This window comes from Amblyraja radiata, chromosome 9 (genome assembly GCF_010909765.2).
Source record: "Amblyraja radiata isolate CabotCenter1 chromosome 9, sAmbRad1.1.pri, whole genome shotgun sequence".
Classification (NCBI taxonomy): domain Eukaryota; kingdom Metazoa; phylum Chordata; class Chondrichthyes; order Rajiformes; family Rajidae; genus Amblyraja; species Amblyraja radiata.
The window spans coordinates 25,147,558-25,175,202 of NC_045964.1; the positions used below are offsets into that span (position 1 = coordinate 25,147,558).

General features: G+C 41.8%; 2 protein-coding genes across 2 annotated transcripts in view; one reads left to right on the forward strand and one right to left on the reverse strand.

Moving 5' to 3' along the window:
• Positions 1-6: 6 nt before the first annotated feature.
• On the forward strand, positions 7-11,716 carry vti1b (vesicle transport through interaction with t-SNAREs 1B). Its single transcript, XM_033026917.1, has 6 exons — positions 7-222; positions 6,634-6,689; positions 6,854-7,039; positions 10,364-10,537; positions 10,688-10,749; positions 11,346-11,716. Exons 1-6 carry the CDS (start codon positions 87-89, stop codon positions 11,440-11,442), a joined length of 711 nt encoding a protein of 236 aa, XP_032882808.1. The 5' UTR covers positions 7-86; the 3' UTR covers positions 11,443-11,716.
• Positions 10,568-27,645, reverse strand: part of arg2 (arginase 2) — a 17,771-nt gene continuing 693 nt past the window's right edge. The window contains exons 3-8 of the mRNA XM_033026918.1: positions 15,966-16,140; positions 15,699-15,858; positions 15,450-15,544; positions 14,482-14,586; positions 12,465-12,598; positions 10,568-12,365 (exon numbers count right to left, since the gene is read on the reverse strand). Of these exons, the coding sequence (XP_032882809.1) occupies positions 12,163-12,365; positions 12,465-12,598; positions 14,482-14,586; positions 15,450-15,544; positions 15,699-15,858; positions 15,966-16,140 (872 nt within the window). The 3' untranslated portion in view covers positions 10,568-12,162. The remainder of the gene's footprint in view (positions 12,366-12,464; positions 12,599-14,481; positions 14,587-15,449; positions 15,545-15,698; positions 15,859-15,965; positions 16,141-27,645) is intronic.

Genomic DNA, 27,645 nt, shown 5'->3' on the forward strand with positions numbered 1-27,645 from the left:
GTGGCGGTGAGGGAGGCGGGACGGGACGGGGCAGGGCCTGGGCCCGGCGCTGGGCCGAGCGACGCCCCGTGGAGCGGCGGCCGGAAATGCGGCAGCAGCGGCGGTTGCATGAAGACGCCGCGAGCATGTCTTCGGAGGAGTTCGAGAAGCTGCACGAGGCGTACGGCGCTGTCAGCGCGGAGCTGGCGAGCCGCTGCGAGCAGATGGCCGGGCGCTCGGGAGGTGAGGGTCCGGACGAGCGGGGGGTCCGGGATAGCCTGGGCCCGGGAGAGCGGGGGACGAGGATCCAGCTGATCCGCAATGGGCAATTTTCCGGGAGATCGGAGGGTGAAGGTCAGCAAGAACGGGGGTCCCGGGAGATCGGGGGGTCGGGGAGGGCAGGGGTCGTCCAGACTCCACCTCCTGCCTCTCGGGGACTCAGCTACAATGTCTCAGCCCATGGAGCAAATCCCTGCTGTCAATGCAGGGCCAGGACGGGCTTGCTATCCGCAACGAAGGATAAATGTAAACCACTGATTTCGCCAATAATCTAATAACAAAACAAAACAAACTGCTCATGCAGGAAATCCGAAATAACAAACAAAAAACACGTTTAAAATGCTCAGCGGGCACGCAGCATCTGTGGAGAATAGTAGAAACAACAACCCCGGAGAATATGGGTCCCTTCTTCAGGCATCTATGGATAATTCTGAGGAAAGATCATTGACAGTTTCTCTCTGTACATGTATTGCCTGACCAGCGAAATTTCTCCAGTATTTTCAGTTTGTCTTTGAGCAATTAATTGCTCACCCAAACTTCTAACAGTTCCCCGTGGGCCTCAGTTTATAAACTCGACTTTTGCTGAGATTTAAAATGTGCACAAAGAAGGCTAAGAGGTGAAGACTTATCTCTCCAGGCAATATTTTTCTGCTCCTCTATCTCCTCTAAAATGTGTTATAACTAAACTGTGGCAGTCTTGATCTTAAGATGCAACGACCCCAACCTGAAATGACACTTGCATGCCTGACCTGCTGAGACACTCCAGAACATTGTCTTTTTTTTCGTAAACCATCATCTGCAGTTCATTGTTTTTAAGAAGGAACTGCAGATGCTGGAAAATCGAAGGTACACAAAAATGCTGGTGAAACTCAGCGGCTGCAACAGCATCTATGGAGCGAAGGAAATAGGCAACGTTTCGGGCCGAAGAAGGGTTTCGGCCCGAAACGTTGCCTATTTCCTTCGCTCCATAGATGCTGTTTCTCCAGCATTTTTGTGTATCTGCAGTTCATTGTTTTGCCAATCAAATCTGATAGGCCCAAATCCATTCAGCCACTACCAAATCCATTGTGTCTTAATTTCTGTCCTTGATATTAGTGATTTTGTTTGCTATCTAACCAATTCTACAAATCTTCTTGTAGACATGGGGAACTGCAGATATTGGTTTAAAAACAAGGACACAAAGTGCTGAAGTAATTCATAGAAACATAGAAAATAGGTGCAGGAGTAGGCCATTCGGCCCTTCGAGCCTTCACCGCCATTCAATATGATCATGGCTGATCATCCAACTCAGTATCCTGTACCTGCCTTCTCTCCATTCCCCCTGATCCCTTTATTCAGCGGGTCAGGCAGCATCTCTAGTGAACATGGATAGCTGACATTTTCGTATGGGACTCTTCCAAGTTTAAAGAAGGGCCCCTACCCGAAACACCACCTATCCGTGTTCCCCAGAGATACTGCCTGACTCGCTAATTACTCCCAGCATTTTATCCTGTTTTACTCCAAACCTTCTCGTTCAGTGTCCCTCTGTTACCTTCATTCCTATCTTTCAGTTGCCATTGATATTTGCTTGAGTGACTGACCTTACTTCCATTGCTGCTCTCTCATTATTCCAGTAGAGTAAATCAAGCTTCCCCTTGCGCTGTAACACAAATCATTTCTTATTTTAAACCTGCTGTAACGCAAATCTTTTCTTTATTTTTCCTTAAATTATATCGCAGAAGGATTATGCTTAAGCTTTAGATCATCAGGAATTATAAAGCAGGAAAGGTGTTGTCCCGAAACGTCACCTAACCATGTTCTCCAGAGATGCTATCAAACCTGCTGAATTACTCCAGCTCTTTGTGTCCTTTTACATTACTTGTTCAACATTTCCAATACTTGTACTTTTGACTGAGTGGTCTCACTCCTAAAAAGCTTCGACAATAAGATCACAACTTTGCTACCCTCCTCACTTTTACTCTGCTGACAGCAGGCTCACCAATCTCTAGTGGCTTTCAATACTCTAAAAATCAGTTGTAAACTCACGCTCCCCATGTTCTTATCACTCCTTGTTTTCCCACATGTACCACGTTTTCTTGCTTCCTCCTTGTACTGATCTACGGGCTATTGTTGCATCTCTAAACTTTCCCCTTCAATTAAGGATTGATAACAAAATGCCTTATAAATTCATGCTGTCTTTATTAATTTTGTTATTCTGAATGTCTAAAACAGAATAATAAAATGATTAGAGACAGTGTGGATTTATGACCTGGGAACTGCAGCCATTCCCAGGGCACGCAGCTGACTTGGGAACTGCTGCCTGACATGGGGCAAGCGAGCCGACCTGGGCGCAACAGCCAGACCTGAGGCAAGCGAGCCGACCTGGGAACTGCAACCATTCGCGGGGCACGCAGCCGACCTGGGCGGCTGCAAGCGGCCTCCGGGACTGGACAGCGGAACCGGCCGCCACCTCAGTGCGTTTTGCCGGCCCTTCCGCCAGCCAAACACGATGTCCTTCGGCACAGGCGCAACCGGTGGAGGTGGTGGTTGGCGGGTAGCTACTGGGCAGAAGGCTGGCTGCTCCGTCACGGGCTCTCTCTCTCTCCCCCCGTTATGTGATCTCCCTGAGCCAGGAAGTCCCCGTCCCTCAGACCTGAACCGCACAACGCATTGTGGGACAGGCAAAGCTGGAGGCTCCCTGGTCCAGATTGCCTCCTTGAAGGAGTTTCACTTCCTTATACTGACTAAACCAAACCCTTGATCCTGTCCTGACAGCCTTTTTTTCAAAATGTAGCAACTCATAATGGGGGTGCGTCTTCGACGCAGGTGCGTCTTCATTGCCGGGAAATATGGGTAGTAAGAATAGGTGACACAATATCCTCCACAATAATTCTCAACACCGGTGTCCTGCAGGAATATATTCTCAGTCCCTTACCATTCACTCATGACTTAGCGAACAAATTCTGCTCTATTTACAAGTTCACAGGTTACACCACCGTAGTGAGCTGGACCTCGAACAATCACGAAACAGAGTGCAGGAAGGAGATGGAGGGCTTAGTAACATGGTGACAAAATGACAATTACTCCCTCAGCGTTAGCAAGATAAAGGTCATGTCTCCAATGATTCTTGCCAATTTCTATAGCTGCACAGCAGAAAGCATCCTATTGGGATTTATCACAACTTGGTTTGGCAGCAGCTCTGCACAAGACTGCAAGAAATTGCTGAGAGTTGTAGATACAGCCCAGTCTATTACACAAACCATGTACACTTCATGATGCCTTGGAAAAACTGCCAATATAATCAAGGATCATGTACACCTTGGTCACTCCCTTTGTCCATCCCCTGTTGGGAAGAAGATACAAAAGCTTGAGAGCATGTACCACCAAATTCATAAATAGCGGGTATCAGACTACTGAATGGACCTCTCCTAAGGGAAGGGTGATGCTTCAATGTCCCAGCCTACCTCTTTGCAGCCATTACACTTTTTTATCTGCACATTCTCTGGATCTGTAACACTATAATGGTGGAGTCTATATTCTACACTTGATTATTTTTCTTTTTAGACCACCTGCTGTATTTGTATGGCTTGATGTACTCTTGTATCATATGATTTGATTGGATATTTTCTTTACTATATCTTGGTACACATGACAATAATAAACCAATATTACAATATATGATTCTGCAACTATAATTACATGTCCGAAAGACAACTCCCGATTATGATTTGGCCCAAATGTTAAGGAAGTGTATTTCAGTGTTCACTTGTGCTGTTTATTCCTTTCTCATGCCTGAAGGAAGTAGCTATTCATCTCTTTTAAAGTTGATAACTTTTTTGTAGTGCTTGTGATTTAAAAAAAAAACAGAGTGACAGTTTTGAGACAGTGGAAACCTGTTAATGTTTTAAATAGCCTGCTGCATGGCAATTGATTATGCGCTGGCATTCTGATCTCAGTTTAAAATAAATTAATTCAGTGTGTGATCTTCCTTAGCAATGCTATCCAGATATACAGTCTTGATTTTCCACATTGTTCTGATGTAAATATTTTAAAAGGTAACATTTCTGAATTTAACAATGGTAAAATTGAATAATGAATTCCACAGGCATTGGAATCACAAGCTTGCAACTAAGACAAGCTCACTTAATGGTGCATGATGAGAAGTGCTCAGGCCGTATATTCCCTAATTTGCATCACAGCCGACCTTGTATTGACAAGCAATTCAAGCATGTGTGTTTATTTCTGGTGAGAAGTCTCAGAAGAGCTTTGAGCTGACACATCAGCTCATATACAGGTCTGCCAGGCTTCTATTTGTTTTGGGCAAAACTAGTTTTATTAATGTCTTTATCTTGATAAAGACATTAATAAGGTTCTTTATCTTGATAAAGACCTTGACAAGGTTCAGCAATGGATGACCTTACCCACCTGTAACACAAATTGTAATTAGTAATTTCTAATAGTAGTAGCCCTTTTAATTTGTGTTCTGCTGTTATCATTCAGTAAGATTGTTTGTCATCTTTTAGCTCAGTGACACTTTTCCAACCCCTACCTCGATTCCCTTAATTTTTTAATGTCCTTGCTGATATGCAGTGACTGAATCTTCTCGGGTGGAACATTCCAAAGGTTCAGTGTGCTCCAGTTGAACATATCTTCTAGACTTTGTCAGGATTGGCTCATTCTGAGGGTGTGATCTCTATTTCTGGACTCTGCAGCCTAGGGAAACATCGCCCCTGTATCGACTCAAGTGAAATCCCACAAAATGTTGGAGGTTTCAATGTAGTTTTGAGATTCTTCTAATCTCAAAAGGATAAGCAAGTCTGCCAGGCTTCTTTATGATAGACATAAAGTGCTGGAGTAACTCAGCGGGTCAGGCAGCATCTCTGGAGAAAAGGGTTGGGACCCTTCAGACTCCTGACCCGAAATATCACCCGTACTTTTTCTTCAGAGATGCTGCCTGACCCGCTGAGTTACTCCAGCAGTTTGTGGATATATTTGCTACAAACCAGCATGAGCAGTTCCTTTCTACAGGCTTCTTGATGTATGTTGAAGGCCTCACACAAAACATTAAGTACTCCTGGCATCCTCAATACTTAAACATATTTAACGTGCATACCACCAGGGGCGCCAAACGATTGGCAACCCCGCCAACAGTCTGTCTGTTTTTTAATCTTTTAAAATTTTGAGTGTGTGTTAAAAGTCTGTGTAAATGTTCTCCGGTTGTTTTATGTGGGGGAAACTTTTTTTTCAGTTTCTTACCTTGCCGGAGCTGCGATTATTTTTGGGGTCGCATCTCCGGTCACTCTGCGGTCTACCATTGATGGAGCTGGAGGCTTCCTCGGACTGACTTGAGCCCCACCGCGGGGCATGGACTTAACAATGGAGTCGATCCCTTGCCTGGGATCGCTCCAACTGCGGCCTGCGGACTTTACATCGGAGCTCGCAGTCTCGGGAGAGGCTAGTCGGGAGCTCCAACAACGCAGAGGTTCGACCAGCCCCGACGTGGGGTTTGATCGTCCGGTGCGGGGGAGCTGACATCCCCCGATGCAGGATCTGATTGCCCCGATGCGGAAGGCTCAAACGCCGCAGGCTATGGGCGTCAAGATCGTCCCATCAATGGAGGGCTCGAGGCCCCCGACCGTGAGAGAGCAAAGAAGGGAAGAGATTTTTACTTTTTTTTTCGCCTTCCATCACAGTGAGGAATGTGGAGGAGTCACTGGTGATGTTTATGTTAAAATGTATTTTGTATGTTTGGTTTCTTTTTATTTGTATGACTGACTTGACAAATGAAATTCCTCGTATGTTGCAAAACATACTTGGCTAATAAAGTATTATTGTGATTGTGAGTACTGATTTAATAGCTGTCAAGGATTTTGTAATGATTTAAATCCTTTTCACCCTAGAATTTTGTTGCTTTTTTTCTTCAGCTGCAAACATGATTACGTGGGAATGCAAAGGCGATCACAATTAGTTGACGATAATCCACTGAAGAATTATCAAAAGTATAATTGAAAAATACAGTGCTAGACCAGTTAAAAGAATACAGGCATTGGAATCATAAATATCTGAAGCACTGAAGGAACTAGTGTGTAGTTGTCAATGACTGTAAATAAGCAGTCACTGACCTATATAGATCTCGTACTCAAGATAATTATAACCATACTTTGAGCACAAAGTAATCCAAATAATTTTACAGATCAAACCATGTTACCTTTTTCTCCAGTAACTCAATGGCCCCGAGAATTAAAATGGAGAAAAAATATTCAAGATTTGTTTTGTTACTATCTGAAGCTGGTGGAATCGGGGTTGGTGTTGTTAATGGGCTTGTGAGGACTGAATCATGATGCAACCTATTATTTATTGAAATCGTGCTTTTTAAAATTATTTCATATTTTGCAGATCAGAAAAGATTTCTACGGGAAATAGATGAAAAGGTGGAGGAAGCAAATGAAATTGTAAGTACCAAATTAGAGAGACATAATTAAAAGTCACTCAGTTGAATATTTTAGTTCCCATTGCATGACTGTTTACTCAATTAATTTGGCTACAAATTTTAGGGGGCATAGTTTAAGCCTGTTGTAAACCTGCTGCCCTTATTCCTGGATACTATTGTTTCTAGTTGGATGGAATGGAAAAGGAATTGAGGAATGCACCATCATCATTTCGTAATCAGATGAATATCAAAATCCGATCATACAGAAAAGATGTCATCAAGCTACAGCGTGATGCAAGAAATGTCAATACTGGATATGGAGTACATAGTGACTTTAAGTATACAGTGCATGGTGCTGAAAATGAACAAAGTGTAAGTACTGCAACTAAAGTATTATTGTATAATGAGGCCCAATAAATCCCAGGTACACAAAATTGCTGGGGAAACTCAGCGGGTGCAGCAGCATCTATGGAGTGAAGGAAATAGGCGACGTTTCGGGCCGAAACCCCGTAGAATTATTGACAGTAAATTCCGTTTTGCATATGCCACTTATTCTGTAATATATTTTATCTGCTGCCCAGTGTCAATTTTGCATTGGAGACCGTCCCCCACCCTATTCATCGTACTAATTTCACTGTCTGTATAATTCGTTAACACCTAGCCCACCTCCAATAATGGACCATTGTGGGCTCCACCTTTCCTTGATCATCATAACTTTTTGCATATCTTTTACTCTCTCTCTGCCTGACCCGCTGAGTTACTCTCGCTTTTTGTGTTTATACACAATTAGCATTATTTTTTTATCGGTAGTTCTTTTTTATTGGTAACTTGTGAAACTCACCAATGATGTAATTGTATTAGTTAAAGTAATCGATCATTTGACACCTGAGATTCTTGTGTCAGATGCATTGATCCATAACCAAAGTTTATTTTATTCCAATATGATTATCCGATTGTGCATTTAAATCATTATTTCTTTTTTCTGTACAATCTGTAACTCTTCAGTCAGATTCTGTTTCAGTTTGCATTATTATGTTGTGGTCCTAGGCCCATATTTTATGTAGGACTGTTTGGAAGGAAATACCCAGTTTGTCAGGGGCATCATATCATAGAACTATTACAACTTATTTTCGTTAGTTTGTTTGTTTGGTTGGTTGTCAGTCATATCTCCATCAAAACCCGAAGTGGTAACAGTGAAATGTTTATATATTCTGGTAGAGATTTACTTCATGAATTCAAAAATCTCATCTGAAAATCTGGTTTATTATTTGCCAAGTTTTTTACTAAAATTGTTTTAAATAGAACTGAATCAGAAGCGACCTGCATGACGTCACAATGCCTTTGCTCCTCGCGACCAGCTGCGCAGACTTTTCAATGCGCAGCCAGTTACGTGGATTGAAGCCCGTGAACACGTGATCAAGTCATCCAGCACACTCCGCTGGGCTTCTTGAAGTTCAACAACATGGCGGCGGCGGTCGTTATTGCAGGAAGAATGGGCAGGTTCTGCAGATCCAGAGGTCACCGGCTTGCTTTTGAAGAACTCGCCTGGCCGTGCCGCTCGCAAGACCTTTGAAAAAACCCAATTTGTCTTCTTGTTCGATCTGCCGGGAGCAAGTGATTATTGCGTTCGAGAACCAGCCCTCAACTTTGACGATGCGCCCCCCCCCCCCCAACCCCAACCCCTGAAACTCTCGCCCCCGCTCCATCTCTGCCCCCCACACGCTCCCTCTCACACGCCCTTTCTTCCCCCCCCTCCTCCCTCTCTCTGTACCTTTGTCCCACTCTTCCTCTCTGTCCCTCTCACCCCACCACCCTCCTCTGCACCTCCTCTCTTCCCGCTCCTCTACTCTCCCTCTCCCCTCCCCCCCCTCCCCTCCCTCCTCCACCCCCCTCCTGTGTGTGGGGGAGGTGCTCAGTGTGTGTGTGACGCCACAGGCCCCCCCCCCGCAACCGCGTGTTGATGGGATGGGACCCAACGGGTCCCTCTTGGTCTAGTTCACTTTAAAACTCAGGCATTCATTTGCTTGCCTATCCAGCTTCCCTTGTTCTATTTAATTTTTGAAAATAAAATGGTTTTTACTATACCAAGTTAATCAAACAGCAACATAATAAAGTATTTTGGGAATTAAAAAATTGCTTTCTTCCCTTAGGCAAGTCTATAAAAGCAATGACAGACACAAAATACTGGATCAGCTGGAGAAGAGTACCGACCGGAAACATCACCTATCCATTTTCTCCAGAGATGCTGCCTACCAGTATTTTGAGTCTATCCTTGGTATAAAACAACATTTGCAGACCAGTTAAACAAGTGCTTTGGTTCTGTCTTCACTAAGGAAGGCACAAAAAAATCTCCCAGAAATACGAGGGGACAGAGGATCTAACGTGAGAGGAACTGAAGGAAATTCACATTAGTCATGAAATGGTGATGGGTAAACTGTTGGGATGAAGGCAAATAAATCCCCACAGCTTGATGGTCTGCATCCCAGAGTACTCAAGGAGGAAGCCATAAAAATTGTGGATGTATTGGTGATCATTTTAAACTGATCAGTTCTTGTGGACTGGAGGGCAGCAAATGTAACCCCACTTTTTAAGAGAGAAAACAGGGAATTATAGACCAGTTAGCCTTACATCGGTACTGGAGAAGATGCTTGAGTCAATTATTAAAGATGTAATAGCAGCACATTTGGAAAACAATGACAGGATCGGTCAAAGTCAGCATGGATCGATGAAGGGCAAATCATGCTCGACTGGTCTTCTGGAATTTTGAGGATGTAACAAGTAGAATGGATAAGGGAGAGCCAGTGGATGTGGTGTATCTCAACTCAAAAAGCCTTTGACAAGGTCCCACACAAGAGATTAGTGTGCAAAATTAGAGCATATGGTATTGGGGGTAGGGTATTGACATGGATAGAGAACTGATTGACAGACAGGAAGCAAAGAGTAGGAATTAATGGGCCTTTCCAGTTATTTACAATATATATTAACGATTTAGACGAAGGAACTAAATGTAACATCTCCAAGTTTGTAGATGACACAAAACTGGGTGGCAGTGTGAGCTGCAAGGAGGTTGCTATGAGGCTGCAGAATGACTTGGATAAGTTGGGTGAGTGGGCAGATGCAGTCTAATGTGGATAAATGTAAGGTTATTCACTTTGGTGGCAAAAACAAGGCAGATTATAATCTGAATGGTGTCAGATTGGGAAAAGGGGAGGTGCAATGAGACCTGTGTGTCCTTGTACAGCAGGCATTGAAGAATGCTAATGGCATGTTGGCCTTCATATGTGGAATTCTCTGCCAGATAGCAGTGGAGGCCAATTCACTGGATGTATTCAAGAGTTAGATATAGCTCTTGGGGATGACAGAATCAAGGGATATGGGAAGAAAGCAGGAACAGGGTACTGATTCTGGATGATCAGCCATAATCATATAGAATGGCCTACTCCTGCACCTATTTTCTATGTTTCTATTTGCAGTAACTTGTTATATACTATAAAAGCGTGGTCCCCAAGACTGACAAAAGGATAGATTAAATATTGATTAGGTTGAATCTGGGTGTAATGATTTGCTTGGCAAAATAATCTTATAAATCTTAAAGTTTAAGGAAATTAAATCTTTAGTTGATGTCTGACTTAAAAACAGACTCATAAGCATTTCAGATTTTCAGTAAATTCCAATAACAATCTTTTTCTGTTGCAGAGTCACTTAAGCTCCCAGCGTGCTTTGCTTTTGCAAGGTACAGACAGTCTTGCCAGAGCTAGCCAGAGTGTAGACCGTTCTCAAAGGATAGCAGCAGAGACTGATCAGATAGGTTCAGAAATAATTGAAGAACTTGGAGAGCAGAGAGAGCAACTGGAACGTTCAAAAGATAGGGTAAGTCCTCACTAGGTATGCAAGTACCCTGTACAACATTTATTTTGGAAATACCAGAATATAAAATGCTCCAATCTGAAAATATCAAAAGTTGTACATTATTTATGCACATCAAACAAGGAGATATTAATTCTGTTTTTTGTTCTGAAGCTAATTAATACGGGTGAGAATTTGAGTCGAAGTCGGAAAATACTTCATGCCATGTCCAGAAGGTAAGAGTTAAGAGCAACTAAAATTGCCTGATGTAACAAAGTTAGTACCACATATTTTCCAAGGTAACAAAGAAGTAGCCCCTCGGCACTGCTCTCAATAAGTTGCATCTGAAATAGTTTAGCAGGAATTATTTTCTGCAGCCAGTACTGTACATTTCCATCCATAGAACTGTAAAGGCAGTAGTGCACTTGTACCCTGCATAACTTGAGCGCCAGCTGTTTCGATATTTAAATTCGAAAAATGTCCAAACTGGTCCTTAGGATACTTACTGATGTGGACTTGCACCTTTTACTCCCTTGTTTTTTTTAGGGAATGCGAATAAGCATCCAATGTCACACAATTTGATTACAAAGCAGGTATTTTTAATTAATTGTTGCTCCATTTGTGTAGCTGAACACCCAGAGGAAAAAAATTCACCTAAAATTTATAAGATGAGAAAAAAAATTGCTTTCTTACTGAAGCAGTGCATTGGAACAAATCTGAAAATTTCTTCCCCAACCCTTCAGTGCCATATAAAAGTGATCTCTCCCTGCTATAAAAGCCAGTGTTTGACCTAGGCGTAACATTTCTCAAATTAATGTTTTTATCTCTCCAGGATTATGACAAACAAGCTGTTACTGGGCATTATTATTCTTCTGGAAGTGGCAATTCTTGGAACTGTTGTATACCTCAAGTTTTTCCACAACCATTGACTTAAGTCATGCATATATAGATTGGCTGCAGTGCCTAGGATTCATAGTTGAAGATGATTGAAGTACATGAAAATCCATATACCGATGAATAATTTTTCTTCATGTATTCAACCTGCTGAGAGGACTTCAACTACAAGACCCTTCTCATTACAGGAATTACTTTTGTCTGAGGTGAAGCAATTTTAAATTTGCACTTCAATTCTTTAAATGCTACTGCGAATAACTACATTGTAGTGATGTGCACAAACTTTTAATAAAGTCATTTGATATGTAACATGTCCTAAGGGGCTTGAACACGTTTCTGTTGAGGTCAAGTCATTTAAAAAGTATGCTCGACCATTTTGGAAGGAGAAGTACGAATCACAGTTTTAACATACACGAACACAGCCTTTCTGCCAGCAGATTTACTTCTTCTGCCAGAGGTGATGCTTCGAGTGATCCAGATCTCTCTCCAGATAGTTGAATAGGGTATTGGCTCCAATCCTATTCATACTGGAATGTTTGGAAAGCTCAGAGCTGAAGGTTGTTCGTAATACCTTGTAGAGAAGTGGGATGTCAGCCGATGGTCAGAGAACAATGCCCTATTAGAGAATCCCAAAATGAAAGTATGTAGAACAAGGAGCGGAACGTTTTTACAAGATCCCCCCAGCCCCAAAGTCCTTTCTCTCAGAGTACTGAATGATGGGGTTGTTGTAACAGCCAACTTGTCTTTTGTCAGTTCTAAAGCCGTACAGTCTGTTCACTTGTTTCATCTGCAGAATCGGGAGTTGGTATTTCACTACATTTGCCATGCGATCCTTCCCGTGCTTGTCCCAAAGAAAAAGAAATAATATCCACGGCAATATTTACTGTGGCATTCAGTTCTTCTTCTGTATTTGCAAGTTTAGGATTGACTTCCACTAGATCCATTGCAGATAGCATTCCTGCCAGAGAAACAATGGGTACAAGTTAACAAGTGAAAAACTACCTTAAAAATAAATCTCTGGCTATGCAACCAACTGCTTCTACACATTGTTTCATACCAGTGTTGTAGATTTCTTCAGCGATATACATTCCTTCCCTGTAAGTTAGCCCTCCAATCACTGGAGTCCCAGTAGCGGGAGCTAAAGATGGATCAATAGCATCAACATCAAAGCTCAGGTGCAATGGTCTTTTTCTGTAAAGCAACACACCAGGTTGTTGGATTCACATTTATTTTTTGCCTCTTAAATAAACAAATCTATACTTTTAAAGAAATTTACAAATTGCTTTAGAAATCATGTTATGCTGACCCACAATTTAAAGTGGAGGTAATTTATCATCTGGATAATACCTTGCAGAACAATTTTAGTACAATTCCCCACCTACTCTCACCTTTAGCCCCATCCTTCCATGAGAACTTAGCTAAATGAACTTTCTTTTATGGCCTGTGATAAGAACCAATACAATGATTAGAAGGGCCACAAAATGATGTTGGCGAGTCAAATTAAAGAAATTCCAGAGGCTTTTTATATGTGCATTAAATACAAGAGAAGCTAGGAGCACTCAAGGATAATGGAATTTGAGTCTGTGATGTAGGTGGAGTACTAAATGAGTACTTTGTATTTGTAATCACCAAGGTGAAGAACGTGGCAGGCAGTTAGATCAGTGTGGAGAATACTAATATGCAAGGGCAGTTTGAGATTAAAGAGGCAGTGTTGGGGTGTTTGAAGAATATGGATAAATCCCCATGGCCTGAAGGAACCAATCCCAGGTTATGGACAGAGATAAAAGAATGCAGGTACCTGGACAAAGATCTTTGCATTTTCTCTAGCCACAGGTGATGTCCTGGAGGAATGAAGAGTAGCTAACATAGTTTCTTTATTTAAGAAGGGAACTAGAGAGAATCCAGGAAATTATGGGCTGGTGAGCCTTACGGGCATGATAGGAAATTCTATTGAAGATTCTTCAGACTAGGATTTACTCCTATTTGCAATACAATGGGTTAATTGCTCCATATGTTCCTGATATGTTCTGAAAGGAGGTGAAAATGAGGATAGGGCGATGGATATTGTCAACATAGATTTTCGCATGGTATTTGATAACACCCCCATGGTAAACTGAACCAAACAATAAAGTGCATGGGGTTAACAATGACTTGGTTGTATGGATTCATGACTGACTTATTGATAGAAGACAAAGTTGTGCTGGAATTATATTTAGGCTGGAGGTCTGTGACCAGTGGAGTTGTGCAGCGATTTGTGATGTGATCTCCCGCTTATAATATACATATAGATGTCTTAGACATAAATGTAAATGGGTGGGTTAGTACGTTTGTAGATGACACCCATGCTGGAGCTGTGGACGTTGAGGAAAGCTGTCAAAGTTTACAACAGGATATTGATCAGCTACAGAAATGGGCAGAGAAATGGCAGATGGAATTTAGTCTGAGAGTCAGGATGTCATGATGCTGCCTTATAGGACTTTGGTTAGGCATTTGAAATATTGCGTGCAGTTCTGGTCACCTCAATACAGGAAGGATAGAGAGGCTTTGGAAACAGTGCAGAGGTGATTTACCAGAATGATGCCTGGATGAGAGGTTATTTGCAACAAATGTAGGTTGGGCAGAAATATTGTTTTCTTGAGAACACTTGAGGTTGATGGGAGACCTGATAGAAGTATACAACATTATGTGGGGAATAGAAAAGGTAGACACTATGAAATTATACCTATATTTTCCCCAGGATAGAAATATCAAATATTAGAGCGCACAGCATTAAGGTAAGAGGGGCTAAGTTTAAACCCAGATGTGCACTGCAAATTCCTTTTACACAGATGGTGGTGGGTGTCTGAAATACACTGCCAAGGGTGGTAGTGGAGGCAGATACTATAATGGCATTTAAATGTGTTTTAGATCGGCACATGCAGGGAATGGTGGGATATGGATCATGTGCAGGCAGATCACGTTCAGCAGACACATTATAGCCCAAAGTACCTGTTCCTGTGTTGTACTGTTCAATGTAACTATCATTGCTGGGCAGTGTGAAGAATATAGGCAGGTTTAACAGTTATTTTACTTACTTTCCAATGAGATGATCAAATGTTTTTTCCATTACTTTCTGTATTCCAAGTTGATCCACTTCTTTCATTGAGAAGTATTTGATGCCAAGATGTTTCAGGATATAGCTGGTGGCAAGAATTAAAAAAAATATATAGTTGTCATTATAGACTATTGGTACTAATTTTACATTATTGGCAATTCAAGGTAGAATTTATGAATTCTAGGCCATTAATATGCAAATGCCATCTGGATTTGCAAACAGTAATAATGACATTTGAGGTATCACAGATACATATTCTTTCCAAGAAAGTAATTATTTTTGCGCATTGTGTCAAGCATCACAAACAGAAGTTGTACATTTTTATTTGCTTTTGAGAATGTCGTGCAAAACCTGACAATTATATTTGTACAAGTTACCACGCATATCATACAGCATATTGAAGCATCCCGAGGATATGAAAGATAGTACATGCTGTGACTTTCTGAATATATATTTATGGTGAAATAAATACTTGTAAATACTTAGTTAAATATCATGCATGCATCTTTTAATCTAGATATCCATCAATTATATTTCAGTAACTAGATTTGACCTTTTTTGACTTGAAGCTTTGACCATCAAATTAGAGGAATTGTGGAGCAGCATTCTTGAATTTGTTGCCTGCAAGATTTTCTCTCATCTCTGCTACACGAAGGCATACAAGCCAGACTCTTAAATGGGTCTGCATCGACCTAATCTCAGTGTAAACAAGTGTCAAACAATGTCTCATAATCACCCAACGCTTTCCTCAGTCTTTCTCCAACAAGCTTTCCCACCGGAGTGGAATTAATCTGTTGGACGATGGAACTGTTCAACCTACCTTGCCTCTGCAGAATCAAAGCCACCCCAACATCCGTCATAGATGCAGCACATGTTCAGAGCCAAAGCTCCAAACAATCTCAACTCATTCATATACAAAGAGTGGGCAATTTTAGAAAACATCCTTACTTTTCAGCAGGATCAACGTCCCGCACTCCAATGTAAACCAGGTCCTTTGCAGATATACAAGGAGTGACCCAAGAAAATCCAGGAAGTAATGGGATCTGAAATAAATACAATTTGTAAATCAAATAAAAGTTACCCATTGATAAAATGTGGCTGGAGAAATTAATCAAATTCTAGGATAGACATGTACATCTTCAATGTGTACGAAGTTGATAATGTTTTTAACTGGTTTAATTCAAATATGGTTTTTACCTTGTCGTGCAGCTCTTTTATAAGGAATGACACTGGCTGTCCGTGCAGATTACCAGAAGGGGATGTAAGGGGCGTGTTTAGATCACAGTGTGCGTCCACCCAGATGACACCCAAATCTGGACGTTGTTGGGCATGCCCGTGGACAGAACCAATTCCTAAACTGGTTAGGATAAAGAAATGCATAAATTAGCAGTCCATGTGCAACAGTATTAGGTGTGAGTAAGAGATGAGAGCTAAAACTTTTAGTTGCCTGCTCCTGATACTCACCTGTGATCTCCTCCAAGCATAACACTTATGTGACCTTCCCCAACTGCTCGACTTACTGCTGCTGTTAATGTCTGGTTTGCTAAACCCACTGTCCTTGGGTGGTGAACATTCTTATATGATGTATCATTTGGTACAGTGGTGAATTTCAAGTCTCCATAGTCATGCAGTTTCCAACCTGGAAATTAACACATGCTGATTAGTTTGCACAGTTTAAAAAAGTATTTGCCAAACAATCTGGAATTTTATTCTTTTAGAATGATTTGGGTAGCCATGTTTGAGATTTTTTTTGAATCATCCTACCCAATATGGTTTCTTCTTTCCCAATCTACTCTAACTCTAAATGCAAATTAATTAGTAAACCAGTAACAGTATTGCAGTGGTAGAGTTGCTGCCTTACAGCGCCAGAGACCCAGGTTCGATCCCGACTACAGGGACTTTGTACGCTCTCCCTGTGACTGTGTGGGTTTTCCCCAGGTGCTTTGGTTTTCTGGTTGTGTCCCACATTTGAAAGGTGTACAGGATTGTAGATTAATTAACCTCTTAAATTATCCCTCGTGCGTAGGATGGAACTAGTGCATAGATGATCGCTGGTCGGCGTGGAATTGGTGTGCTGAAGAACCTGTATTTCTTAAAAAAACATTCCAAGACCGACTACAGTGTGCACTGTCAAGGATGCCTGCCACCTTGGCATTGTCAAGGATGCCTCTGACCCTTTTCTCTCCTCCTCCTTCTGGGAGAGATACAGAAGCCTTGAAGGCTAGACGTCTGGATTTAAGATCAACTTCTTCTCCATGGCTATCAGATTGATTGAAAGTGCTGCTACATATTCTTAACTCTATCTCAATTAGTTATTGCACCAGTATTTTATTTTTCTGTGCTTCAGATTGCTCTACAATCTTTGCACCATTCTGCTGCTTTGCATTTATTGTTTGTACTTATTGTTGTGTGTCATTATTGCACACTTTATTTTATGTGCATCGGCCAAAGTAGAAATTTCACTGCACCGTGGGTATATGACAATAAAATAACCAAAATCTATCCATTTACCTAAATAAGCATTCTTTATTATTTTCCATCTCTATCCTATGAAGGAGCACAGGGAAAGGGCGCATGGTGATTAAAGTAATTCAGTCGTGGTCAGGGATCTAACTTCTAAGCAGGCAAAAGAGTCAATGGGTACAATTAAAAGCAAAATCAAAAAAAAATTATGATCTTGGAAGTAGTTGCAGGAAATACTTGTTACATGTCAAAACATAATGCTGAAACAAAAGAAAGGTTAAATGTGAGAATTTTTAAAAAAAAACTCATTGAGGAAAGGATGTCAATTTCCAGAGTGTCTTAAGGATAGTTTCTGCAGCCAAAGGTGCTCAAGCATTCATTCAATTTAATGTACACAGCAGATTTAGTTTATAGCTACATTCCTATAAGTTTGCAGACAATCATATTTTGAAAATTGGAGTTCTGCAGGGATCTGTGCTGGAACCTCTTGATGGCAATATACATATAGACGACTTTGACATAAATGTTAATGGGTTGATTAGTAAGTTTGCACACAACACCAAAACTGGTGGAATTGCAGAGAGTAAGGAATGCTGTCAAAGTATACAGCGCGATATAGAAAAGCTACAGAAATGGCAGATGGTTTAATCCAAGCCAGTGTGCAATGTTGCATTTTGGGAGGTCAAATGTAAAGGGAAAGTATATCATTAATGGCTAGACTCATAACAGCATTGATATATAGAGGGATCTTGTAGTCCAAGTCGAGAGCTCCCTGGAAGTGGTAATACAAGTAGACAGAATGATGGAGGCATGTAGTACGCTTGCCTTCAGTGGTTGGAGCACGTAGTCACATTGCAGCTTTATAGAACTTTGTTTAATCCCACATTGGAGTAATGTGTGCTGAGCTGTTCGGCTCATTATAGGATATGCAGATTCTGGAGGGTGCAGAGGAGTTTTACTAGAATGTTGCCTAGATTAGAGAATATTAACTAGAAAGACAGTTTGGACAAACTTGGATTGTTTGCTCTGGATCGTTGGAGATTGAGGGGAGACATGATAGTTTTACATACAATTGAGAGGCATAAATAGGGTAGGAGTCAGAAAAAGAAGATTTGTTTAACTTGGCATTATGTCCGCAAGGAGCTTTTGAACCAAAGGGGCTGTCCCTGTATTGTTCTGTGTAAAGTCTATGTAAGTAAGTTAAAGGTGTTCAAAGCCACAAGGTAGATTCTACCTTTGGGTAAAGCCTACTCTCAGGTCATAAGATAATCTGTTCATGATAAACTGTACAAACTCCCAGTAAATTAGAAGGAAATGTAAAGAATTACTGTGATACGGAACCACTATATAATCTCAAGGAACGAATGTTCGAATTGCCAAAAGCACCACGAGCAACATCAAATCACAAAGACAAAAACCTATATCCTGGTGGACGGCAAGAGATTTATAAAGGTTCTACTGGGCTTACCATGTGAGGGACAAAATGATGCTTGCCATGTCTATGGTTTCCGACCCAAATAAAGGGTCAACCAATACAGACAAATTAGAAATGTCTTTACTCAAATAAGACTGTCTTATTCTCAATCAAGTAGGCTACGGAAGCTCAGTCACCAGATCTGTTAAAAAATGGAATTATGTGATGAGTTTGTGCTGGAAACTGATCTTGTTAAATGGCAGAATATAAAAAAAGAGGTTAAATAGTTTACTCCTGGTTTTATTTCTCATGGGCTAGTGAATAAATTGCAAAAAATAGCAAAACAGAAAGCAAAGATCAATTTATGAGATATCAAAATCAAATAATGTTTGTAGATCACAAATATACAAAATGTAAAACATTAAATAATTTAAAATTAAAAAAAAATTAAACATCAAAAACATTACAAATAATGTTTATAATTAGGAATATAAGTGTCCCCTTAAACACAATGGGTATATTTCAAATGATAATAAGGAAATGTCAGGCATGTGGGATCAAAGGAAAATTCATATTGAATCAAGAACAGGGATCTACTAAAATTAACATGCATAATAACTAATGCGTAAACGATAGCATTATGGCAAAGGAGGATATTCTGCCCACTAAGTCCATGCTAACTCTTTACGAAACAATCCAAGTCTCCTCTTTATAGAATGCAGTTCAGCTTTTTTTTTTTCCGTCTGCGACAGTAAATTATTTTCTCTTGTGTCTATCCTATTACCTGTTGGACTGTTTCCACCATATTTGCAGTCACCGTGTCTCATATCATAACCAGATTGCCACATAAGTAAGTTCTTTCACATCTGTGAATCATTTGCTGAAGACTAGATCTGCACTTCTGTCACTGAATGACGTAATAAGGGAAAAGCAGCCCTCTGTTGCAATTCTAAACCCAGCAACGTCTTGTACACTATCAAATTCCCTCTTAACTTTCTTTCCTCCAAGAACCTCAGCTTTGCCCGTACAACTGCAGTATTTACTGAACAAAGTTCATTGTTTGGGTTCTTATGACATATAAACACTCTTAATTTTGTAGGCACAATCTTATCCGTAGGACAATTCTGGCAAGTCTGCTCAGCACTTTCATAACCATCCCAAGGTGTAGCAACCTGATTTGGATGCAATCAGTTTTTTGCAAGTCCTGTATCCCATAGTTTACCAGCCACTCAAAATGTAATGACATGTAATGAATTTATGGACTGTTACAACAAGGTTTTTCATAGCCTATAAAATTGTGCCATTTACTCTATATAATCTTTCCTCACTGTATAACTTTACATTTCTGTGCATTAAATTTAATTTGTCTATTCAGCCATCTGTGCACTTTTCATTCCAGCTTAACACCGTCCTGGCTGTCTCCACCTTCAACCACCACCCCTCCCTCCACTTGTGCTTTTGTATATGCTACCATCTATGATCCACCCCCTTTGCCTCCCAACTCTATCCCTCCCACACCTGGCTCCATCTGTCCGTAATTCATCACTATTCCTTGGTCCCCCTACTTGCCCATTCCACCCATACCCCTCTCCCCACTATAGTGGCTATCCTCCTTCTCCACGTGTTGGAAAGAACTGCAGATGCTGGTTTAAATCGAAGGTAGACACAAAATGCTGGAGTAACTCAGCGGGAACTCAGTCTTATTCAGACTGAAGAATGGTCTCGACCCGAAACATCACCCATTCTTTCTCTCCAGGGATGCTGCCTGTCCCGCTGAGTTACTCCAACATTATGTCATCCTCCTTCTCCACTCTGTCCTTGTGAAGGGGTTTGACCTCCAATGCCAACAATTCCTCCCACTCCTCCCCCAAACCCAGATCTTCACATGCTACTCAATCTGCTGAGATCCTCCTGGTTATTTACAGCTTTTAGTTCAACTAATTAAATAATATTAATGCTCAATGATGAAAGAAATTACTTTGGATGACACTCCACTTTAATAGTACAAGATCTCAAACCATCATTAATTATTCTTTATCCAGCATATTTATTTGTATATTGAAAAGTTAGCAGAAAGAACACACAGCATGTAGAACATAATTAGAATAATAGATGCTGCAAATCTTTAAAAAGGCTCGAAAAAAAACAATTTAGAAAGCATTTGAGAGAAGAAAATAATATTTCATGTTAATGACCTTTCATCGGAATGGTTCTGATGAAATCATTAATCTGAAACATTAAGTCTTCAGTTAACAGAAATTGAAGATACAGTATTTCATATGAATGAAAGGCAAGGTTTATTTTTTTATACTGCACTTTGCCAGAGAGTTCAACTCCACATTTCTTTATTTTCCTTGTTAAAGGAATACTACTCGCTGTTTTGGCTTCTTGCCACAGCTGCACTGAAATATAAGATGTAAGCCACATGTTATATTAACCACATGTATCCAATAAAAGGGACAGATTGTACATTACCATTCCATTAATTGGGAGCTACTTTTAGTGTTCCCACCAAGAAACATGACACGAGTGTGGCACATACACAAAGTAAACAAAAATCTTAAGTATCAATTTATTGAAATCTATCTTAAATTTACCCTTTGTGATCAATACTTCAGTGGGCCTTCCTCTATTCATCCGTTCATGCTCATGTTTTTGAGCTTGTTTTTTCCCATAATATTTATCAAAGTTCATTTTGCTTTCACTGAAGGCTAAAAATGCTCCTCAGGCCCTCTGGTGTCAACTTGCATTACTAGGGATTAAACTCTAGGTTTATGCCTATCATTACAGTAATCAAGATGCAATCTTAAATTTCAGTATAACTGCCTCTAACTTGCATTATTCCTACCCTGTGAAAGATTCTATTAGATGGGGCTCTTCAGATGATGAGATGCTGAATTTGCCAATAGATCAAAAGATTGGTCAATTTCAAAGGAAGTCCATTAATCCCACTTACTGTGCTTTGGGCACAATTTCCTCTACTTTCTTGAAGAACATCTTGTAATTTCTAAAGGTAGACACAAAATGCTGGAGTAACTCAGCGGGACAGGCAGCATCTCTGGAGAGAAGGAATGGGTGACGTTTCGGGTCGAGACCCTTGGTCTGAAGAAGGGTCCGACCTCACCCATTCCTTCTCTCCAGAGATGCTGCCTGTCCCGTTGAGTTACTCCAGCATTTTGTCTACCTTCGATTTAAACCAGCATCTGCATGCTACGGGCATAATAACATGGTAGCTCTTCTATTGCATTAACAATCCACCAAACTAAATGGTCAAATTCCATCATGACCAACCCCAATTCAATCAACAAATTGTGAGTGCCACATAAAGAAGCCATCAACTCTTAGGAGCAAACTAAAAAGGGTATAGTGAAATGATAGCAAGTTGCAATTGTACACAACAAACATGCATTAACATTCCCAAAAGCGTAAATCGAACCTAACAGAGTGTTCAGGTTGAGTTATTTGAGTTTGCAGACTTTGAGTAGAATTACACTACCTATGGATGTTAAGTGTTCTTAAAAATAATCACGATTCTCCATCCTTGGACTGGATCTGGCAGCAGTGGTGGATGCTGGACAAAGGGCCGTTTTCAAGATGGTGGCAGACAGAGGATCGGTGCCGCCGAGACCACGAGTCTTTAAGGCCAAGATAAAACCGCACTCCCAAGATCTCTGAATGTTTGTGGGTACCAGAAACATGCCGACTCTGTATACTGCCTCAGTGAAGTCCACCATTACACTACAATCGTTGCAGTTGCCCTGAATTCATAAGTTCATAAGACAAGGTCGGCTGCTCTGGAAGGTTAGTTCACATGGGATCCAAGGAGCGATAGCAAATTGGCTCCATGGAAGGAAGCAGAGGATAATGGTGGAAGGTTGCTTCTCAGACTGGATGTCTGTGCTAGTGGTGTGCCCCAGGGTTCGGTACTGGACCCGTTACGGTTTGTCATCTACATCAATGATTTGGATGAGAACATACAGGGCAAGATTAGCAAGTTTGCTGATGATACAAAAGTTTGTGGTTTTGCAGTTACTGAAGATGGTTGTGAACGATTGCAACAGGATCTGGATCGATTGGCCAAGTGGGCGGAGGAATCGTTGATGGAATTTAATACAGAGAAGTGTTAGGTGTTGCATTTTGGGACGTCGAACAAGGCCAGGACCTACACAGTAAATGGTAGGACTCTGGGTAGTGCTGTAGAACAGAACAATCTAGGAGTACAGGTGCATGGTTCCTTGAAGGTCAAGTCGCAGGTAGATAAGGTGGTCAAAAAGACTTTTGGCACTTTGGCCTTCATCAGTCAGAGTATGGCGTGCAGAAGTTGGGAGGTCATGTTGCAGTTGTATAAGACGTTGGTGAGACCGCATTTAGAATAATGTGTTCAGTTCTGGGCACCATGTTATAGGAAAGATATTGTCAAGCTTGAAAGGGTTCAGAAAATATTTACGAGGATGTTGCCAGCACTAGAGGGTGTGAGCTATAGGGAGAAGTTGAGTAGACTGGGTCTCTATTCCAAGGAGTGCAGGAGGATGAGGGGAGATTAGAGAGCTAAAAAATCCATGAGAGGAATAGATCGGGTAGATACACAGTCTTTTGCCCAGAGTTGGGGAATAGAGGACCAGAGGACATAGGTTCAAGGTGAAGGGAAACAGATTTAATAAGAATCCGGGGATTAACTTTTTCACACAAAGGCTGGTGGATGTATGGAACCAGCTGCCAGAGGAGGTAGTTGAGGCAGGGACTATCCCAGCATTTAAGAAACTGTTAGACTGATACATGGATAGGACATGTTTGGAGGGATATGAACCAAGCCCAGGCAAGTGGGATTAGTGTAGTTGGGACATTGTTGGCCAGTGTGGGCGAGTTGGGCTGAAGGGGCTGTTTCTACACTGTATCACTCCAAGTAGAAATAGGCCATTTGGTCTATTGAGTCTACTCTGCCATTCGATCAGGGACAATTATTTTTTCTTCCTCCCAGCCATTCCGACTGGACCACATGGGGGGGGGGGGGTTCCAATCTATACTGGTCCTCATCTGATAGGTTCTGAATAGCAAGTCCTTGCAATGAAGAAAGAAAGATGGTGCCTAAACAAGGTGACTCTGCGTGCCTGTCCCAGAAGCGGATCAGCAATCATTCATTAATCGCACAACTCTTTTCAACCCCTACTCCAACATTAGCATTTGATGGACTTTATCGTGCACTACATGTTATTCCCTTTATCTTGAATCTGTACACCGTTGACAGCTCGATTGTAATCATATATAGTCTTTCTGCACATAAAAAGCTTTTCACTGTACCTCAATACACATGACAGTAAACAAAATTAAACAATATGCTGAGAAGCCCAGCAAAAGCAGACTCTGATGGAATGCAATAACAGATCTAACGACCAGTGGATTCAGTTTGAGTGAGGTGCACGACAGAAATGAAGTGGAGAGAGTAGTCGGACATACATTTCCCTCCTGTACATGGAGCACAGAATTCTGCATTATCCATAATTCAACACCATTAAAAAAAATAACTGTACAGCTTTAATTGTATAGTTGTAGGAAGCACTAAACCGAAGCAGACTTCCAAGCTGCCAGGGAAAGAATGCGGTATGGGTTTATGGTGGAATCTCAAGGTCTGCAAAGATAGAAGGTCTGCAAGGATAGTTTGATCAAAAAGATGTAAATGCTGCAAAATGTGAACTAGTAGAAAACAATGGAAACACTCAGCAGGTCAGGTAGCATCTGTAGAAAGAGACCCGACCATTAAACTCCATTTCCCTCCCACCAAATGTACCTGACCTGCTGAGCAATTTGTTTTAACAGTTGGATACGACAGGTTTAGAGGGATATGGGCTAAATGCAGGCAGGTGGGGCTAGTGCAGATAGGACTTGTTGATCAGTGTGGGCAAGTTGGGCCAAGCTGCTTCCATGCTATAATACTCTAGTTTATAAAATGTAGAAGAAGCCCCATCTCCTACCACCCCACCCCACACCCCACCCCACCTCCCTCCTCCTCATTACCCTCATCCTCCTCCCCTCACCAAGACCAACCCAGGTCGTAGAGCAGCGCCAGGGCCTGGAACTCGGCCTGGTTCTTGTACTCTGCCCAGGCCTGGCTGTAGACTGCAGCCGTCAGCTCGTCCACCGCCTGGGGCTCCAGTCCAGGCCCCGACTTCATTCTCCGGGCACGTCCCTGACCCCGGCTAGTCCATGAACCCAGCCCCAGCGGCAGCTTCTTTCTCGGCCCCAGTCAGGGTCCCATCCCAAGCCCCGGGCTCGGCCCTCACTCCAGCTCCAGGCTCGGCTCCAGCCGGGGACCACAGGACCACCCTCCCCACTGGCGCCGGCAGCCGCCGCCACTCCCTGTTCACCGCGAGCGCTGGAGTGCCCCTTCCTCCCGGAGTGCCCCGTCATGCATTGTGATGTCACTCGGGTTTTCTCCCCCCAAACTGGGTGAGTTTTAGGGGCTTTTTTTTTTTTAATTTGAAGGATGAATATCTTCAGAAATATATGTGGGAATGTGACTGGAAGATGTTTATCGCCACACCAGGAAAATGTGAGTAGGATATGTGAAAATGAGAAGGCTGTGGCCTAGTGTTTGGAAGAAGATAGGAAAACCAAATTGACACATCGCGGGCACAAACACAAACAATAGGAAGGGTTTTAGTATTATAGAGATGGGACAATCAGATGTTGAATGATCAATCTTCGCCACAGAGGCAAGCTCTGGCATGTCATTGAAGTGCCCTTCCATTGCAACCCTGACTTCTGCCAGAGGACTTATTTTTCAATTAAAAAAAGTCTGGCTTTTTAAGACTTGTCATGAACTCAAAGCACATTACACGCAGATGTTTTTTGCTGTGGTCACCCTGTGAAATGGAGCTGTTAATTTATGTACAAGGTCCCAAAGAGCTATAGGCACAAGATAATTTAATTTTAGTGATGTTAGTTGAAAGAAATGTTGTTAGGACTCCAAGGACAAAAATGGTGCAATGATACCCCAGTTATGCAAGAGAGCAGAATGAAGCCTTGGTTAATGTCTCTTCCAAGAAAATCCAGGCTAACAATTCCAGTCCTCATTTCTGCAAGGGAGTTATCACCCTAGATTCTGTACTCAAATCTTTGGACCAGGACTCTATCTATAAGAGGAAAGTGTGACCCACACTAACACCCACAGTGAAGTCACTTGTAGGTGACTCAACCCACAAATGGACCTGTCCCATGTAGGCGATTTTTTTCGGCGACTACAGGCGACGAGGCCGTCGCCACATGGTTGCCGGTTGTCCCCTGTATGGTCGTGAGTAGTCTCCTCAGTCGCCCAATGTGTCGTAGCGTCTTTCTTGTCGCTGCTGGATTTTCAACTTATTGGAAATTTTTCGGCAACGGTGGCGACCATGAGTTTGACGCCAATGAGCGTAGCTTGACGTAGGTGCTGTCATAGGTTGTTGCCAGGTTAACGTAGGTTGTCGCCGGTGCTGACTTCGGTGAATTCCATTGTCGTAGTCGCCGGCAGTCGCTAAAAAAAATCGCCTAAGTGGGACTGGCCCATTAGTCCAATCGCTGGTTTTTCAGCGACCTGCTACGACTATGACAGTCGCCTAAAAATCGCCTAAGTGGGACAAGCCCATAAGTATCCTACTCTTTAAGCCTGCTTCACCATTCACTACAGCTGAACTTTGTCTCAGATCCATTTTCTCAAACTGTCCTTAAATCCCATTCTTTTTTAACGTCCTGTAATCAATATTAGTTTTGCCCAAAGACATAAAATGGTGGAGTAACTCAGGACAGGCAGCATTTCAGGAGAGAAGGAATGGGCGACGATTCAGATAGAGACCCTTCTTCAGACAGTTTTGCCTGAACTTGAAGACTGAACCTCTGGGTTGGATAATTCCAGATTCAGCAGTTTCTTAAGAAATTTCTCATTTCAATCCAGAGCACTGAATTTTGTGAATACCTACGCTGGGGAAAAAAGACTGTATTCACCCTATTTATGTCCCTCGCGATTTTAAATACCTTCATAATATCACCACTCAGTCTCCTACCTTCAAAGAATAAAGTCCTGCCCAACATCTCAAAATCTCAGTCATACTAGTCCTAGTACCATTCATGCACTCTTTCCAGCTTAATGGCATATTTCATTTAGCCAGCGTCTTCCACACACAAACTGGAGGAACAGCACCTCATATTCTGCTTGGATACCTTGTCTTCGTCTAACCATCTGCCTATCAAGCCCCCTTCACCTGTATCAACCTATTACTTGCCAGGCTTTGTCCTGTCCTCTCTTACAGCTTTCTTCCCGTCCCCTTATAATCAGTCCGAAGAAGAGTCACAACATGAAACATCACCCATACATGTTCTCCAGAGATGCGGTCTGACCTGCTGAGTTACTCCAGCATTTTGTGTCTTTTCTCAAATAGCTGGCTGACGATAGCTGTACACAATACGCCAAGAGCGGCCTCACCAATCTTTTTTTACAGCTGCTACTGATAATGTCTTATGTGCCAAAAGCCTTATTTGCCACCCTGTCCACTCGAACCACCACTTCTTAAACAACTAATTGTAAACACCACAAGCTGCAAACACAAGATCAGCTGTTATGATAAAACGTTTTATTGACAATAGACAATATGTGCAGGAGTAGGCCATTCGGCCCTTCAAGCTGATGAAGTCTCAGAGAAATCAGAAGATAATTATGCCATTTATCGATTTCACTGATATGCCACACAAACACACCACATTCTAGTCAACACAATTAAAACATTAAAAAAACGGCAGTAACACTTATTGCATGGAAAGATAAGAAAGTTTGTTTCGTCAGACCTAGCATCAGCCAAGTGTTTCCAGTAAATTTCTCTATATTTCACGTTTCCAAAATCTTTGGTTTGTTTTTTTCCCCATTTTCTTATCCTGTTCAGTATTCTTTCCAGAAGATAGACACAAAATACTGGAGTAACTCAGCGGGACAGGTAGCATCTCTGGAGAGAAGGAATTGTCTTCCAGAGATGCCAATCCAGAATTCAGGGTTTGAATCCAGAGGTGATGCCCGTCCTGCTGAGTTACTCCAGCATTTTGTGTGTATCTTCGGTTTAAACCAGCATCTGCAGTTCCTTCCTACAAAGTATTCTTTCCCACTTGTTTGGGAGGCTGGAGTCTGAAGTAACACTGATTCCTACTGCTCTCCAGCTCTACGATTGATACTGCACTCTGGCTACAGCGCCGAGTTACGTCCCCGTCCTCCACATGACATTCTACGCCATGTGGTGGAAAGTCTTAATA

What these genes read in the sequence shown, in the direction of transcription:
- vti1b (XM_033026917.1), top strand. Translation starts at nt 87, where the DNA reads ATGCGGCAGCAGCGGCGGTTGCATGAAGACGCCGCGAGCATGTCTTCG. An exon ending in TGGAGGAAGCAAATGAAATT is followed by an intron (nt 6,690 to 6,853) that starts GTAAGTACCAAA and finishes TATTGTTTCTAG; the next exon opens with TTGGATGGAATGGAAAAGGA. An exon ending in GTGCTGAAAATGAACAAAGT is followed by an intron (nt 7,040 to 10,363) that starts GTAAGTACTGCA and finishes TTTCTGTTGCAG; the next exon opens with AGTCACTTAAGCTCCCAGCG.